The sequence below is a fragment of the Drosophila navojoa genome, chromosome 2, assembly GCF_054131105.1.
Source record: "Drosophila navojoa isolate 15081-1374.11 chromosome 2, UAZ_NAV_1.0, whole genome shotgun sequence".
In the NCBI taxonomy this organism is placed as follows: Eukaryota; Metazoa; Arthropoda; class Insecta; order Diptera; family Drosophilidae; genus Drosophila; species Drosophila navojoa.
The window spans coordinates 17,602,434-17,618,392 of NC_142890.1; the positions used below are offsets into that span (position 1 = coordinate 17,602,434).

The following is a 15,959-nucleotide window of genomic DNA, read 5'->3' on the forward strand; positions in this document are numbered from 1 at the left end:
GATCATATGGAATAGGTCGTGTTTACTATCGTTTGGCTTAACAACGATTTTTGTGCTAGTTATCGATTTGACGCATACACAAACACATATCAACGCGTAGTGGTATCTGCCTAAAATTCAGTGAAAATAGTATACATTTATGTGAAATAAAAGCACTAAACATGTAATAGTGACAATTTAAGTGTACCAAAGATTCAGTATACTCTTAAACGGTAAGTGGCTAACGATTGACAAATTAATTAAGTGTAATGCAAACATTTGTGCATTCACTCAAAGTGTGTGCGTGTGTGTATTCGTGGATGAGTGTGTGTGTAGGTGTGGGTGCTCCGCTGTCATTTAAAACTACGACAACCCGACACGACGGCATTAATTATAGTGATTGTGACTACACTTAACTAAGAATCGTTAAGCCATTGAAAATTATATGTGCTAAAATTCTCAGCATAATTATATATAATCTAGATTCCGCTAGCCTTACCGTTATGCTTCGCCGGTTTATTGACAGCTATTGACCTGTTTACCTTGTCCCAATATAAGTTGTTAGCTGAGAAAGCGAAAACAGCCTAGAACAACTTGAAAACAACAACATCAGTAACACGAAAAAGGCGTGAGCCTCAACAGGTTTGTGTTGTGTTCTCTCCTGTAGTCTCTTGACTTCGACAACAGCTGCCATTGCTGTTCTCACTGCTCTCGATTAACCACATCGATAACCAACACATGTACCTTTATCAATTGCTTCCCAACCATGCAGTTCACTTCAAACTGCATTTTGATATAATGCGTTTTTTCTGATTTGATTTGATTCACCAAAAAAGTAAAAATAAATAAACGAAAAACACAAATATTCAGGTTTATATTTGCGGCTTTTGAATATTAAAGTGCTACCTTCGCCCATGCCCAAACTGGTTATGGCTCACACTCCAAAATCTTTCACTCTTTCCAAGAACAAAGCGTGAGGACAACGACGATTACCAAAAAAAAAAAACACAATTTTGACGCAACACAAATGCGGTCGCTGGCCTTTGTTTAACAAGTTTGACCAAATAAAAAAAAATAATTAATTATGCAATGTGCGACTAAAAAATACCCTGTACAATGTCAAAGTTCTCTACCAATGTATGAAACAGAAATCATTAAAGATAGTAAAAGAGTTTTCACATATGTATTTAAAATAGCTATCAAATAAGTTATTAGATAACACAATGAAATATTTGTTCCTTGTTATTTTATACTTTTAAATTAAAGTTAAAATAAAATCTTTATAATTATTTTATTTAAAAATATCTGTTTTATAAAATATACTATATCTCATTTTTACTTCATAAAAGTAAATTTCTATTCCACTTTATCCAAGAGATAATTCTAAAGGCATGTAAACCTATTTATTTGATTAAAATTCATTTCATATTAAATTAACCATTTCTGAAGGGTAACACACTTCCTTAGTTCTGGCTTTCAGTACAGGGTATCAAAGAAGTTTAAGCTGAGCATCCAATTCGTAAAACCAGCTTGTCTCATGAAGATTCTTGCTGGCTGTCGTCTGCCAACTTTCAGTTACCAAACTGTCTCTCTGCCGCGCAAATCGCTCGAAAAACCCCGACCACAAATCTAAAAAGAAATAAAAACTAAAAACAAAAAAACTTTCGTAAAAATGCGCAGTTGCTTGAAGCGGACATCTTTGTGGATGCTGCTGCTATTTGGGCTGCTTTCGCCTGGCCAGCCTGCCAATCTGCTAAACAGCTATCTGCCCGCCTCCATGCAGGCGCTGGCCTACTACATAGATCTGCTCCAATACGAGCCGTTGTCCAGCACCACAGCGGAGCCCCCATTCAGTGCCGATGGTCAGCCGGAGCAAAGCACCACACCACTGACTCCAGTAGCTAGCTCCAGCTCTACCTCAAGACCAACTGCTGCAAACTCTAATCCGAGCAGACCCAGCAGCACAACACGACGACCCACAGGCAGCACCACCGGCTGGTGGCAGCCCCCAAGTTGGTGGGAAACGCCAGAGCGCACCTCTACCACAGCACGACCAACAGCAGCGCCAACTCCGCCACATGGTCCGGCGCTCTATGCTCCAGATGCAGCCAAGCGCGTTTTGCCGACACCACTGGAGGGTCAGGCGCTGTTCGATGAGATCAACTCTGATTCGGATTTTGATAGACTGCCGCTCTCGCTGATCCGCGATATACAAACGGAGGCGTTGCACGATGATTTCACCAACGATGTGGAATCGTTGGATAACTTTCTGCGCCTCTACGATGATAATTATGGACGTGCTGCTTTTGATTTCGAGTCGGCTATGGATCGCTGGAGCAGCACATCGACGGCGGGCAAGAAACGTGTACCGCCCACCAAGCCCTATGTGGACTTCCTGCTCGTCTACGATCTCCTCAAACGAGATGCCAAGGCAGCGAATCTAAGCAAATATGAGGGCTATTCCGAGGAGTTGCTGCAGCAGCTGTTCGAGCTATCCAATGCCTCATCCACACGACAGTTGCACACACTGTTCCAGCGTATGCTTGACCGTGGAGATGTACAGCGCAGCGATGTGGTGGCCCGTGTACAGGGTATTCTAAGGGATTTGGGCAATCCGAATAGCGCCACATCCAAGGCGCTCATCCATATACCAAGCATGCAGTTTTTGCCCTAGATCTAGAGTGATTTGTCCATTTATCGAGCACATAATAAATTATAACTCATAAAATATTCAATTCAAATTGTCCATTTGACACATTGACACAGTTTAGGCAGCCCGCCCACCGTTTTCGATATGTTTGTTTGTGTGTGAGCTATCGATAACGAATGGCCAATTTGTTGCACATATGGCGGCTGTCAACAGCTGTGTCGACGTCATCAATAAATCTACAAGCGCAAGAGAGCATATACGCTCTCTTATTCCGCTCTCTTTGTTTTCTTTCATTTTGCATGCAGCCCGCTCGACGCCTGTGACCAAGCTTGCCATTTAAGAGGTGACGCTTGAAATATGATCTTGTGACGTCACAAGGGTGTGAGATATGATATCAAATGAAACTATAAAACTCTGCAGATCATCATATTTTTATATCATATTTAAAATTCTATACAAACAAAAACGAGCTCAAAATATTCTTACTCTTATTTATCGCAATAACGCATAACATTTCGCATCTCTTTCTTGCTCTCTGGACTGTGACGCTAGAGCGTTGTTATGTTTGCCGTTGACTTTGCCGCTCTCTGCTGCTGCTGCTTGCTTCCAGTTGCCATTTGTATTTGGAGCGTGTAGCAAGTGTTGTTTCTCGCGTTGTTGCCTCCATTTAGTTAACGTTGCATAGCGTAATACTTCTGTAATTATTCAATAGCGAATCAGAAATAGCAAACCAACATTAAAGCTTTTTGTTGATAACCTAATAAAAGGAAATCAATTTAATATAATTAGTTCTACCAGTTCTGTAGGAAACTCAATTTGTGGTATGGAAAAAAGTTATCGATTTGTGTGAAAGTTGCAAGCGGTGGCGGCACCTCTGCTGACAATAATTGGCAAAAAGAAAGTTTTTCCTTTGTAAATCAAAGTTGTAAATTGCACAATGGAAAACTTAAACTTTGCACGCACGCCGCAATTTCTGCGCAAAGTCATCAACGAGGCGCGCAGGTAAATAAATTTGCTCACAACAGACAACAACAATGAAAACCCACCACCACCAACAACAACAATGACAGTATCACAGACAAAGCGGCGGTCTGCAAGCAACGAGTAACGGGATAAAATGGGGTGGCTGTGTGTGTGTGTGAGCGAGAAGATGGGCAATTGTCTGTGATGCAGTTCTATGTGGTTTTTGTTCTCCGTCTTACTGTTTGCCTTCTCCTGCTGCACCTTACAGGTTTTACATGCTTACTTTTACGCTCGACCGACGCCAACCACACGACCCCCAAACCTATTACAGTTGCACGGCGTCTTATGTAACCCGAGCCTGGCGACGCCAATCGCTTTGATTTTTTCTTCTTATTATTTTGTATATGCAACATACGACCGCGAACAAAAGCAGTCCTTAAACCGTTAGCCTCATTGTATTTCAAGCAGCCATAGCCATAACCATTGCCCCACAACCGGTGCGCTCATAATTTTGTGCAGAATAAGACAAAGGGATTGCCGTTACATGTCTTTGTTTTGGGCCGACACCCTCTTTATGTAGGATTTGGCTCCTCTTGACTTTTTCAATGTATGCGTGTGTGTGCGCTTGTGTTGTATTTGGGCGAAATGTATATATGTATGTATACATAAAGGCACATACCGTATGTATGTCAACAGTTGCTTTTTATCGCGCCCAAGGCGATAGAGCGCACTTATCATTGTATATAAGTATGTATGCACAAATATTGCTATGCTGGTGATTGTATTGGTTGCTCTACAGCTTCCCTTTATGTGTTTTTTTTTATAATACTATAATGTTGAGCAAGACTCATCCGCATTTATTTAGCTCGGGTGATGCATAATTTATTTCAATTGGACACACTGCGAACAGTATGACCTTCCTGTGAGGCTTTACCTACCATCAGAGCAAATGGCAAACCCAAGGTCAATAACAGAACCTAGCTGCAATTTATCGATAAGTCCCAAATGAAAATTGATCGCACAGATGTTGAAATGTTTGAGTGGGTAATTAAGTGAGTGGGCAGTAGAGATGAGCAACATCGTGACTGTGAATATCAGACTGTGCTTCTCTATGTTTGAGTTCTTATAGGCGTTTGGGATGGAAATATTTCGGAAGCATATCTTGATTAAATGACAAATTAGGCCAACTAAATATACGACATATGATCATTATTAAATCACAATATATCTGTCAATCATAGTGACTCAGTCACAGTCACGGCTTCACTCATCAACTTTTGTCGAGAAATGGAAGAACGTACTTGAAATGAGATCAACGGCTGTTTATCATCATTCCCATGCCATATGTACACACTCATTTGTATGTTTGTATATATTAATTAATTAGAAAAATTCCATTCGTATTGCAGATCATTTATAAACAGTGACGACACCGCTGCCGGCAAGGCAACTGAGGACACAGCTGCGCCACGCGACGAAATGGAACTCGCCCACAGCTTGACTCTAAACGAAGAGGCAGTGAAACTGCTTCCGGAACACAAGCGTGCAGTCTTCGAGCTTGAATGGTTACGTTATTTGGAGAAGTCTCTGCCGCACATGCCCAAACATGAGATTAAGGCGGGACAAAAAAAACTTGTGCAACAGCTCTCGGAGCGCATACAAGGGGCGCCGGGTCCGCCCATGCGCAAGCTGATAGCCAGCGCACTGGCCACGCTCTTTTCCGTGGGCGACACCTTTATGCTCTTCGATACGGTCAATGCCTGCAATGACATACTGAAGAACAAAGATGACTCGCCAAGTTATTTGCCCACAAAACTGTAAGTAACGTGATGGCGATCCAATGCAAGTCAATTCATACGTATTTTCTTTTGCAGCGCCGCAATTTGCGTGTTGGGCTCCATGTATGAAAAACTGGGTCGCATGATGGGCCGAACGTACGAGGACACTGTACAAATCCTCATACGCACGCTACGCAACGCGGAGTCGCAGGCCCGCATCGAAATCATGCACACACTCGAGAAGGTGAGCGCTGGCATGGGCACCGCCATCGCCAACGTGCACAAGGACATCTACAAAGCCGCTAAACATTGTCTGCTCGATCGTGTTATGGCCGTGCGCGTGGCTGCCTCTCGCTGCATACTCAAGATGATCTACAGCGCCCCGTTCTTGTACCAGGCGGAACTTGAAAATCTGGGCACGCTGTGCTTCCGCGCATTCGATGGTAGCAACTATGAGGTACGCTGCGCCGTCGCCCAGTTGTTAGGCACTCTGCTCGCTTTCACACAGCAACTGGCCGAGGCGGCGAGTAACAAGAAATCTGCTCAGGCGCAAGTGGCCATAGCATTGCAAGCGGCCAAAGGCGGCGCATTACGTTTGGTCTCATTGGACGAAGCGTTAGGCATACTCATGTCCGGATTTTTGCGTGGTGGCGCTTCATTTCTCAAGGGCACCGGTGAAATCATCAAGGGCAGCTCGGGCGTCAATCGAGAGGTGCGCGTCGGCGTAACCCACGCATATGTGGTGTTCGTACAATTCATGGGGAGCGTTTGGCTGGAGCGGCAGCTGAGCACATTTCTGGCTCATGTGCTGGATTTGGTGGCAAATCCGAAGGCAGCCTGTTCGCATGTGGATGCTGTCTATTCGCGCAAGTGCATCAACTTCATATTGCGCTCCACCATAGGCAAAATGTTGGGCGAGAAGGCGCAAAGCGCCGCCTGCAAGGAGCTCATTCATCTGGTGGCCAAGCAAATGAACTCAATTGATTTCAATCCAGAGAATGCCAAGGATTCGAACCAGGAGACGCTCTTCAGTCAACATTTGTTGGTGTGCGCCCTGCAGGAGCTAAGCTCTCTGTTCATTGGACTGGGCACAACAGCGCAGAATCTCCTGACAGATCAATCCTTGAATGCCATAGATGCAACATGCGCGGTGCTGGTGCATCCATGTGCCGCGGCACGTTTGGCTGCTGCGTGGTGTCTGCGCAGCTGCTGCATTGCGGTGCCCAGCCAGATAACGCCGCTCATCGATCGCTTCATTGATGCTATTGAACAGATGCGATCCTCGCCAGAGGCCATTGCCGGCTATAGCTGCGCCTTGGCGGCCATTTTGGGTAGCGCACGCCACTCCCCCTTGGGCATACCTCACACCAAGGGCAAGGTGGTGTTCAACTGTGCCGAGGAGCTGCTGCGCTCCGCTTCCCAGAATAGCCGCATGTCGCTGCATCGCACCCAGGCCGGCTGGCTATTAATTGGCGCCATCATGACGCTAGGCTCGCCTGTGGTCAAAGGCCTTTTGCCACGCATGCTGTTGCTTTGGCGGAACTCCTTTCCGCGCTCGAACAAGGAACTCGAATCGGAGAAGGCACGGGGTGATGCATTCACCTGGCAAGTGACACTGGAGGGCCGCGCCGGCGCCCTGTCAGTCATGCACAGTTTTCTGTTGAATTGCCCGGATCTGGTCAGTGAGGACATTACTCGACGTTTGCTCACGCCCATCGAGAGCGCCCTCGCCATGCTGGTGAAGTGAGTAAACTGTTGATATATTTTTTGTCTTCACATTCTCATGTTTACATGCCTCTCCCAGCTTGGCCACCGTGCTGAAAAGCTATGGCACTCAGCTTAAAGCTCCCGCTGCTATGGTGCGTCTACGTCTCTTTGAAGCCTTGACTCTGCTGCCACCCACAGCTCTGGAGGCTTCCTATACACATCTGCTGCGCATGCTCGTCTCGGAGTTTACCTTGTCGGATAATGCAGCCAATACGACGAATTCTCTGCTGCGCACACTTTGCCATGGCGATGATTCCATCATATTGGGCACTTGGCTGCAGGAAACGAATCATCGCACCATCGAGGATCAGGTATGTGCGAGCTATTGGCTTTCGATTGAGCTATGGCCTGGGTGGTGTCTCTTAGATTTGTAAGCGTATAACCGATACTATCTTCTACCTCTTTAACTATTCCCTCAATCTATATATGCATTATTGATAACGATTCAATTCGTTTAACCAGATGGAACCCAATCGTAAAGTCGATGGCGAGCATGTAAGTGTTGCCCTCTTGAGAACCCAAAAATGAGAAACTGTTTCGTTGATGATTTTGATTTGCATGCTCAATAAATAATTTATTTCATTATACTCGAGAGAGTGGCTCTTCGATTACCCGTTCTTCTAGGACTCCTTTTCATTTATTTTTTGAAAACTTCATGTTTTTTTTCGTATTCGATATGATAATTTTATAAATCAAATATATTAGGGCTGCTGTATTTAAAGACTAACTGTCTTTGAGTTCATAATTAAGTTACGGTTCATAATTTCCAGTTTGGTTTATACATTATACTAATCTCTTGATTGTTTGTTATAATTTCATTGTAGACTTTAGCAATTTACTAATTATTTGTCCATTCTTTCTTGCAATGCACAGCTCCAGCCGAACAGCGCCGCCGGGTCTGGCGCCTTGGAGCACGATCCTTGCTGTCTGTATCGTCCCAATTGGTCGGCCCAGCATAGCAGCAATGCCAGCTCCAATGCGAGCACTGCAAGCAATAACAACATACAGTTGATTAACAAGGCCCAGCAGTGTCCGGGCCCTTTGCCACTGGGCGTGGCCGTCATTGACATGTCCGTCACTCTATATGGCACCATTTTCCCAAAGGTAGCGAACAAGCATCGCCTCCAAATGCTGGACCATTTCGCCGAGTGCATCAAGCAGGCGAAGAGCAACCGTCAGGAGGCCATCCAGATGAACATTTTCACGGCTCTGCTGTATGCACTGAAACAGCTGACGGACAGCAAAACGAGCCTGGGCCAAGAGGATGTCAAGAAGAGCGCCACCAGTCTGATTGTCGCTTCGTTGACCAGCTCCAACTCCACCATACGCTGTGCAGCTGGCGAGGCTCTCGGTCGTTTAGCCCAGGTTGTGGCCGACTCCCATTTCACCGCTGAACTGGCGCAGAACAGCTTCGACAAGCTGAAGTCGGCGCGGGACGTGGTCACGCGCACTGGACACTCGCATGCCTTGGGCTGCCTTCATCGCTATGTGGGTGGCATGGGCAGTTCACAGCACCTGAACACCAGCGTGTCCATATTGCTCGCCTTGGGACAGGACAGCTCGTCGCCTGTGGTGCAAGTCTGGTCACTCTATGCTCTGGCGCAGATCGCCGATTCCGGCGGTCCCATGTTCCGCGGCTATGTGGAGCCGACGTTGACGCTGTCGCTGAAACTGCTGCTCAGCGTGCCACACGCCCATGTGGATGTGCATCAGTGCGTAGGCCGTGTGGTTAATGCATTGATCACCACTGTGGGACCGGAACTTCAAGGCAACAACACAGCCGTGGTTGCAATGCGTAGCTCCTTCCTCTGCGCAGCAGCATTGCTGCAGTCGCATGCAGATCCCTTGGTGCAAGCCGAAGCAATTGGCTGCCTGCAACAACTGCATCTGTTTGCCTGCAAGTCTCTGCAGCTGGACACGCTCGTACCGACCCTGGTCAAGATGCTGGCCAGCAATTATTTCATCTTGCGAAAGGCTGCCGTCGCCTGTCTGCGTCAGCTGGCGCATCGCGAGGCGCGTGAGGTATGCGAGCTGGCCCTCACCATTACACCGGAACAGTGTCCAGATTTGGTCATTACCGAATATGGTCTGCCCGGACTGCTCTTCTCGATGCTCGACACGGAAACGGATGTGGAAATGCTCAAGAATATACACGACACGTTGACTTCAATGCTGCAAATGCTGGCTGCCGACAACCTGAGCAACTGGCTTAGTCTCTGCAAGAAGGTGCTCACTGTGGCCGTCGAGAGTGGCAGCTCGAGTGAAGAGCAAGCGGCGCAGGCCGGCTCAGCGGATGCCGGCGGCAAGTCCGGCTCAGGCGACGCACAGCAAACGGACGACGACGATGACGAGGAGGAGGAGTACGCTGATGATGTAACCGAATATCGTGCCGAGGAAAATACATCCACACATCCGGCCGTGCAGCCGCGTTGGCCCACCCGAGTGTTTGCCGCCCAATGCGTTCGTCGCATTATTGCCAGCTGTGAGGCAGCAAATGCGCTGCATTTTGATCTGCTGCAGGCCAAGGAGCAGCAGCTAATCAAGTCGCGCAGCGGCGATTATCTTATACTGCATCTGGCTGAGCTCATACGCATGTCCTTCATGGCTGCCACCTCGGACTCGGATCAACTCCGGCTGGAGGGCTTGCGCACACTGCAGGAAATCATAGATCGATTTGCAAACGTGCCAGAGCCAGAATTTCCAGGCCATTTGCTCCTGGAGCAATACCAGGCACAGGTGGGTGCAGCCCTACGACCGGCTTTTGCGCCCGACACGCCATCCCATGTGACCGCTGCTGCCTGCGAGGTTTGCTCCGCCTGGATCGGATCGGGTGTGGCACGCGACATTAGCGATTTGCGGCGTGTGCATCAGCTGTTGGTTAGCTCGCTGAGCAAGCTCTACACGAAGACGAACAGCACGCAGCTGTACAATGAGTCGATGGCGACGCTGGAGAAGCTCAGCATACTCAAAGCCTGGGCGGAGGTGTACATTGTGGCCATGCTGAGCAATGGCAAGGCTCCCGCCTCGCTGCTAACCGTCTCGCCAGCTGGCACAGCCACAGAGCTGGTCACCGGAATCGAGTTGGATACGGACAGCCGTGGTGAGAGTTTGCTCAGTCTGGTGCAACCGGAGCTGCATAATCTGTCCAATCACTGGCTGGCCGCCATGAAGGATCATGCGCTTCTGCTACTGCCTCCCGAGTTTCAATCGCAGTTGCCGCGAGACGGTGGTTCCTTCTACACCACAGACACCATCAATTCGTCCAAGCCGCACTACATGACCAGTTGGCCGCCCATTTTGTATGCATCGGCGCTCTGGCTGCGTGACGAGGGCTTTGCCCGCCATCAGGACACGCAAAGTCCATCGGATGCCAGCAATGGAGCTGAGCCAGAGTCGAATAATAATCACATTACACACGGCTCCCTCTCTGCGGATCGCTTCCACATGATCTTTGGCATCTGCATGGAGGCGCTGTGCAGCATGCGCAGCTCGGATAAGCCGCGCAACATTGTCAGCTGTTTGCGTGCGCTGCACAGCATCTTCGATTCCGACTGGGCACGCCGGCAGCTGATCAAGGATCGTGCCTTGACCATTGAGCTGTGCCATGTACTGCATCGCCAGATACTCACGCGCGACGAGCTGCTCGTTCAGCTTCTGTGCGTGGAAATATTGAAGCAAACAATTCAAGCAGCACGCGAGGATCTAGAACGAAGGCGGGAAACTCAAAAGCAGCAGCAGCAGCCCGCAGATAATGCAAATGAGAATCAGAATGACAATGAGGATCTGCAGCTGGGCGAGGGCAGCGTAATGCAGCCGGGCAGCTCACATGTCTATGCCGTCCTAGAGGTCTGTCTGTGCCTGTTTGTACGCCAAATACCCAGCCTCAATCCCAGCAAGCAAATCAATCTTCAGCTGGACTATGCGCACGCCAAGAATGCCTCATTCTTCTCAGTGCTCGGCGATGAGAATGGTCGTCTTGTGGCCATTGGGCTGCAGTGCGTCGAACAGCTCCTGGAGCTCTGCACGCCTAGTGGCGCCCTCACCATACTGCCCACCATACTCTACATGACCACGAGCATTATGCGAGAGATAGCCAACAAGTCGGCCATCGATAGCAGTATTCTGGCTAACACCTGTGCTGTGCAGGCAGCGCTGCAATGCCTGCGTTCTGTGTGCGTCCATCGCTGGGCCCATCAACCAAGCACGCAGGAGGAGTGGCAGCAGCTGCTGCAAAGCGCCTTGGCCACCATTATTGATATGACCAAGACGGCGGGTGATAATGAGGAGCGTAAGGTAGATGAGGTCACCATGCTGCTGGCCATTGCTGTATTCATTCTGCATACGCCCGCCTCTGTAGTGGGCACACCTTCGCTGCAATATCCTTGCATTAATCATTTCCGGCAGTGCCTGCAGTCGGAGCACTTGTCCGTCAAATTGAAATGCATCGAGACGACGCGTTCCATTTTCACGAAGGCCGACTTAAAGACGGCCACGCCCTACATACATGCGCTGGCACCGCGCATCATTGAATCCCTGTACTCCGAGTCCAGCAAGACGCCGGCCAGCGAACTGGAACTGCAGGTGACCCTCGAGAGCATTGTGACCGTGGAGCAACTCATAGAGCTTGCCGAACCTCAAAATCGTAAGTAGCAGACATTATTTATATAAATGATATCGCGGGTCTGTTCCGAATAGGTAATACTGATAGTAACGGACTTTTTGGCTAGGTTGAGTGGGTTTTAAAATATAAATACGCTTTTTGAGCTTCTAAAATAACTAAAACCAAATAAATATATTTATTTAATTATTTTATTAATTAATCTGAAAGTAAAATCATGATAATGTAAAAATGTCAACAAAATATTGATTTAGAAGTTTCCAACATTCGGGACAGACCTGTAGAAAGTGCAACTAGTGCGTCCCTCTACCCAAGTACTGCTGTACATTTTCAAATAATGCATAGAGCTGCCCATTGGGCACCGAGTTTGTAAGCGTCCTCAACTAGTACCGTTCGTTTTTATTACATTCTGCTCTTTTTCTCTACGTCTCTTCTCTTATAATTGCTTCACTCATTAATTCACACATATATTAAAACAACAAAAAAACGTTAGGAAACTTGCTACAAGGTAAATAGCTGCGCATATTCACCCGTTTCTTGTTTGCACTCTGAATGTAAATGCACAACAATATGCACTAACTCTAAATATATTTGTATACATATATAAATCCATGGATATTTTTATTTATATATGTATGCTAATAAATTAAAAAAAAAAATAAAGGTAGTTATTAGCTGTAGCTGCAAATTTGCATAATTGCGCTTTAAATGTCGTTACACACTGCATGCGATTACCGTTGTTGTTATCGATATCGATAGCACGCACCGATAACAGTTTACTCAACCAAGCTGTGTTGTCCTTTCTGTTTTTCATAAGCATTATTGTTGTTTTATATCAATAATTTTGAATGCATTTCACAGATATACAAATGCTGACACTTCTGGTCCCGGTCCTCATTGGCTACCTGGCCGAGCCGAATAAGCTGCGGACATTGCCCAAATATCAGCGGCAGCTACATGAACAATCCCTAAATTGGCTGCTGAAGATCGGTCCCAAATATCCGCAGGAGTTCAAGGCGTTAATGGGCCAAAAGGCCGAACTGCGACAGAAACTGGAGGCGGCCATACGTAACCAACAGCAATCAATTAATCTAGCCCAAAAGGCCAATGAGGCGCAGCGCAACGGTTTGCTGGCCAAGCCGCAGAAACCGACGATCAAGCTGAAAACAGACTTTAGTAACTTCCAATAACTAAAATAAACCCTCAAATACTTGTATGCTTGTAGCGTCCTTATTAAAATTGCTTTTGTTGCTATTAACGTAATAAGTACCTAAAGAATCTAAACTGCATAAATACGACGACGTATATTTAACTTTTAAGGGCTGCTCCCCATTACATATGATAATCGGTTTTGTTGGGAATGCAACATATTGTTAGTTATTATATTTATATATATAAATAAACATGATATAAGTTATATAACCTATTAGCAATGTGTAAGCTTCTCTATTCGTAAGATAGTTCCTGCTTAACATGCGGCTCGTCCTTAAACTCGGACTTAAGGCCCTTATGCGAGTGTGACATGCGGCTCAGTTCTTCGATTTGCTCGCGGGCAATCTGTTGACAGTCCGAATCGCTTAAGTTTCTGCACGCCTCTTGGCTCTTCAGGTTTCGCTTTCGACGCTGTGTGGATGGCGGCCGATCAGATTTAATTGCCGAGCCATAGTTAACAGATGGTCGCGGCAGTGCCATTAAGGCCGATGGAAGCTGCTCAAACGAAGAGGGTTGCAGCCGACTCAATAGTGTGGTGGTATAAAAGAGAGTGCGTAATCGTTGCCGGAATAGCTGCACTGCTGGCTTTGATTCATCATAGTCGGCGGGTAGTTTCAAGCCCGATCCAATTTTCGCATGATTGCGCCAACTCACTGACAATATGCATATGGCACGAAAGCCCATCATTGTGGACCAATTAGGCGGCAGCAGCAGTGGCGTTGTAGATGATTCACTTGCCTCCAAGGCCGGCAATTGACTCAGCATCTTGCTGTAAAATCGGTTTAGCTGCTTGCTCAGTGTGATGCTCTGGACCAAGGGGTTGGCATTGGCTGGTAGCCGGTAGCGCAACGCATTGGCCACTACGTAAAGATTCCGTTCGTTGCATGGAAGCGGGATTGGTGCTGGCGGGGCATCGAGTTTCAAATTATAAGAATACTTGAAGTACTCGTAGATGTTTGAATCAATGCCTCGTAATGGCTCCAAAATCTTGTCATTCATGGCCGATTTAAATCTCTTTGCTTTCGGCTTCTGAACGGGACTTACGACCAGTGATTCCGGATCTGCTTGCCATTCTTGCCAACGCTGGACCCAATTCTCAGCGGTTATTGGTGCATTTTTTGTGACATTGCGGCGTGGTATGTCATTCACCGTCGCCTCCGGATGTTGCTCAAGAAACCGCTTGATGACCAGAAAGCGCGTACGACAGCTGGTACGTGTGTGATTGCCCAAGTGATTGGCACACTTCACCCACTGCGAAGTACCGTGCTCGGTAACAAAATTCATTAGCTTTGTGTCATCATCCATGGACCAGGGATCGGTTTTATTGCGCTGTGCCAGCACGTTGTTATAACGTGTACGCAGCTGCGCCAGCGAACGATTCGGAAACAAAGTACGCGGAAAACAATTGAATTTGCCATTGTACTCCTCATAGGCAGCGTAAAGCATTAGATCCTCGCTGGGTGTAAAAGGCTCTGAAAATATATATATTACTCTATGATAATCAGAGAATCATATTTATTATACCGTGACTGATGCTGGGATGCAACACATACATATAGCGTCCAATTAATGTCGATCGCGATCTGCCCGGAAAATGCTCGACAACTTGCGACCAGTTAGTCAACCCATTCACAGTATTTCGCTGGACAACAGCACGCAAACGATCATTATCCTCATGGCTCCATCGCATCGCACTTGTGGGCTCCAAGTGAAAGCGCATCGTTGTCTGCATGCGCACAAAACACTGATAATCGGAACGTCGGCCCACTGCAGCCGCTATTGCTTGCCAGTTTTGAAACTTGTTGGCTTTAGCCGCATCCAGCAAAGCTTTATCCTCCTCAGGTGTCCAATCGTCGCGCTTCAGCTTAGGCTGCAAATATACCAGCCACATAGCCTCACAGCTGTAGGAGGAATGACGATGCTCGAGATCCAGTGTGCTAATCTGATGCCAGTCGATGCTGAAATCGCTATCAGCATTAGCTAACAAACTAGCCAATGTTTGTGCATGCAGATCGATGTATTTCCGTTTGCGATCATTCATTTTGTTGGACACCTTTTTCTTTATATCGTTCTGATAGCTGGTATACTCTAACAGCTTTAGGGTTTAAGACATAAATGTGTTTAAGTAACAATCGAACTATTTTTTACTGTTACTTACCTGCTGCTTTATTCCCATGACGATGCTCTTTTTGTCCAACACTGTCCAGACGTGCTTAGAGCGCATATCGAAATCGGTGGGAAACATTTCAGTGTTACAACGTCGCTCGTAGTCCTCATTGTTGGGACAGCTACGTCCATCGTTGTCGCGAAAGTATAGATTGCCCTTAAAGCGAAATGTTCCGCCGCGCAGCAATGCCCCGCTCTTGCCCACGTTTTCAAGGCCGTTTTCTGTTATACAACGGGACCGTGGATGCTGGCGTCGTAGAAGTGCATCTTCATTGCGTTTGTAACGACCGCGCACTATCTCTAACAGCTTCAATATACGGCTGCGCACCTGTTCCAGGCGTCGCTGAAGTTCTTGATTCAATTGCAGAGCATTGGCATCGCTTCTCTCGGTGCTAGCTGCTAACAGCGTCGTAATTTCCTGCAGCAACTGTTGATAATTTTTTTTAATATCGTCCACATCGCTCATGGTACAAAACTAATATTTAAGTTTATGCATAAGCAAAATTGCAACAAAAAACAAAATATCTCGGCAAGACCTTATTAGGGATGAACATTGCTACTCGATAATCGTCGATGTAGATAGCAAAATCATAAATATTTTAACATCGATGTTGTTAGGAGATGAATATCGATGTTGAGTTTTCAATTATGTCAACATGATATTTTTATAATACTTATGCGATATTCCAATCAGATTGAAGCTCTGAGGTTTCATTTATTCACTACGTAATTAACATCATGAAAATGGTTTTAAAGTATCGAGCATCCCCTGTTCTTCAAATAAGATTAATCTAAAAGTAAATAGATTGTAAAATTAAATTGTAAT

General features: G+C 46.7%; 3 protein-coding genes across 9 annotated transcripts; 2 read left to right on the plus strand and 1 right to left on the minus strand.

The window, feature by feature from the left end:
• Positions 1-54: 54 nt before the first annotated feature.
• On the plus strand, positions 55-13,181 carry LOC108659118 (HEAT repeat-containing protein 5B). 7 transcript variants are annotated; one of them, XM_089256191.1, is made up of 9 exons: positions 3,227-3,326; positions 3,397-3,631; positions 5,002-5,409; positions 5,467-7,113; positions 7,175-7,448; positions 7,600-7,632; positions 8,011-11,779; positions 12,249-12,263; positions 12,617-13,181. In XM_089256191.1, the coding sequence occupies exons 2-9, from the start codon at positions 3,567-3,569 to the stop codon at positions 12,943-12,945; spliced, it is 6,540 nt and encodes a 2,179-aa protein (XP_089112317.1). In that variant the 5' UTR covers positions 3,227-3,326; positions 3,397-3,566; the 3' UTR covers positions 12,946-13,181. The 7 variants fall into 7 exon arrangements, with proteins under 7 accessions (XP_017967372.1, XP_017967368.1, XP_017967370.1 ...); XM_018111883.3 differs by lacking the exons at positions 3,227-3,326; positions 3,397-3,631 and adding an exon at positions 55-212; XM_018111879.3 differs by having other exon boundaries at positions 3,218-3,631.
• Positions 1,438-2,709, plus strand: ImpE3 (Ecdysone-inducible gene E3). Its single transcript, XM_018111895.3, has one exon. It carries the CDS (start codon positions 1,652-1,654, stop codon positions 2,651-2,653), a length of 1,002 nt encoding a protein of 333 aa, XP_017967384.1. The 5' UTR covers positions 1,438-1,651; the 3' UTR covers positions 2,654-2,709.
• On the minus strand, positions 12,161-15,705 carry Pbp95 (proximal sequence element A Pbp95). The gene is made up of 3 exons (XM_018111891.3): positions 15,126-15,705; positions 14,492-15,062; positions 12,161-14,439 (listed from the first exon to the last, which is right to left on the minus strand). Exons 1-3 carry the CDS (start codon positions 15,597-15,599, stop codon positions 13,202-13,204), a joined length of 2,283 nt encoding a protein of 760 aa, XP_017967380.1. The 5' UTR covers positions 15,600-15,705; the 3' UTR covers positions 12,161-13,201.
• Positions 15,706-15,959: the final 254 nt, after the last annotated feature.

Excerpts from the sequence above, each read along its gene's own strand:
- ImpE3 (XM_018111895.3), top strand. The coding sequence starts at position 1,652 with ATGCGCAGTTGCTTGAAGCGGACATCTTTGTGGATGCTGCTGCTATTT.
- LOC108659118 (XM_018111879.3), top strand. The coding sequence starts at position 3,567 with ATGGAAAACTTAAACTTTGCACGCACGCCGCAATTTCTGCGCAAAGTC. Across the intron at positions 5,410-5,466 it reads AGTTATTTGCCCACAAAACT|CGCCGCAATTTGCGTGTTGG; the intron begins GTAAGTAACGTG and ends TTTCTTTTGCAG. Across the intron at positions 7,449-7,599 it reads ATCGCACCATCGAGGATCAG|ATGGAACCCAATCGTAAAGT; the intron begins GTATGTGCGAGC and ends TCGTTTAACCAG.
- Pbp95 (XM_018111891.3), bottom strand. The coding sequence starts at position 15,599 with ATGAGCGATGTGGACGATATTAAAAAAAATTATCAACAGTTGCTGCAG. Across the intron at positions 15,063-15,125 it reads TCATGGGAATAAAGCAGCAG|CTGTTAGAGTATACCAGCTA; the intron begins GTAAGTAACAGT and ends TAAACCCTAAAG. Across the intron at positions 14,440-14,491 it reads GCATCCCAGCATCAGTCACG|AGCCTTTTACACCCAGCGAG; the intron begins GTATAATAAATA and ends ATATATTTTCAG.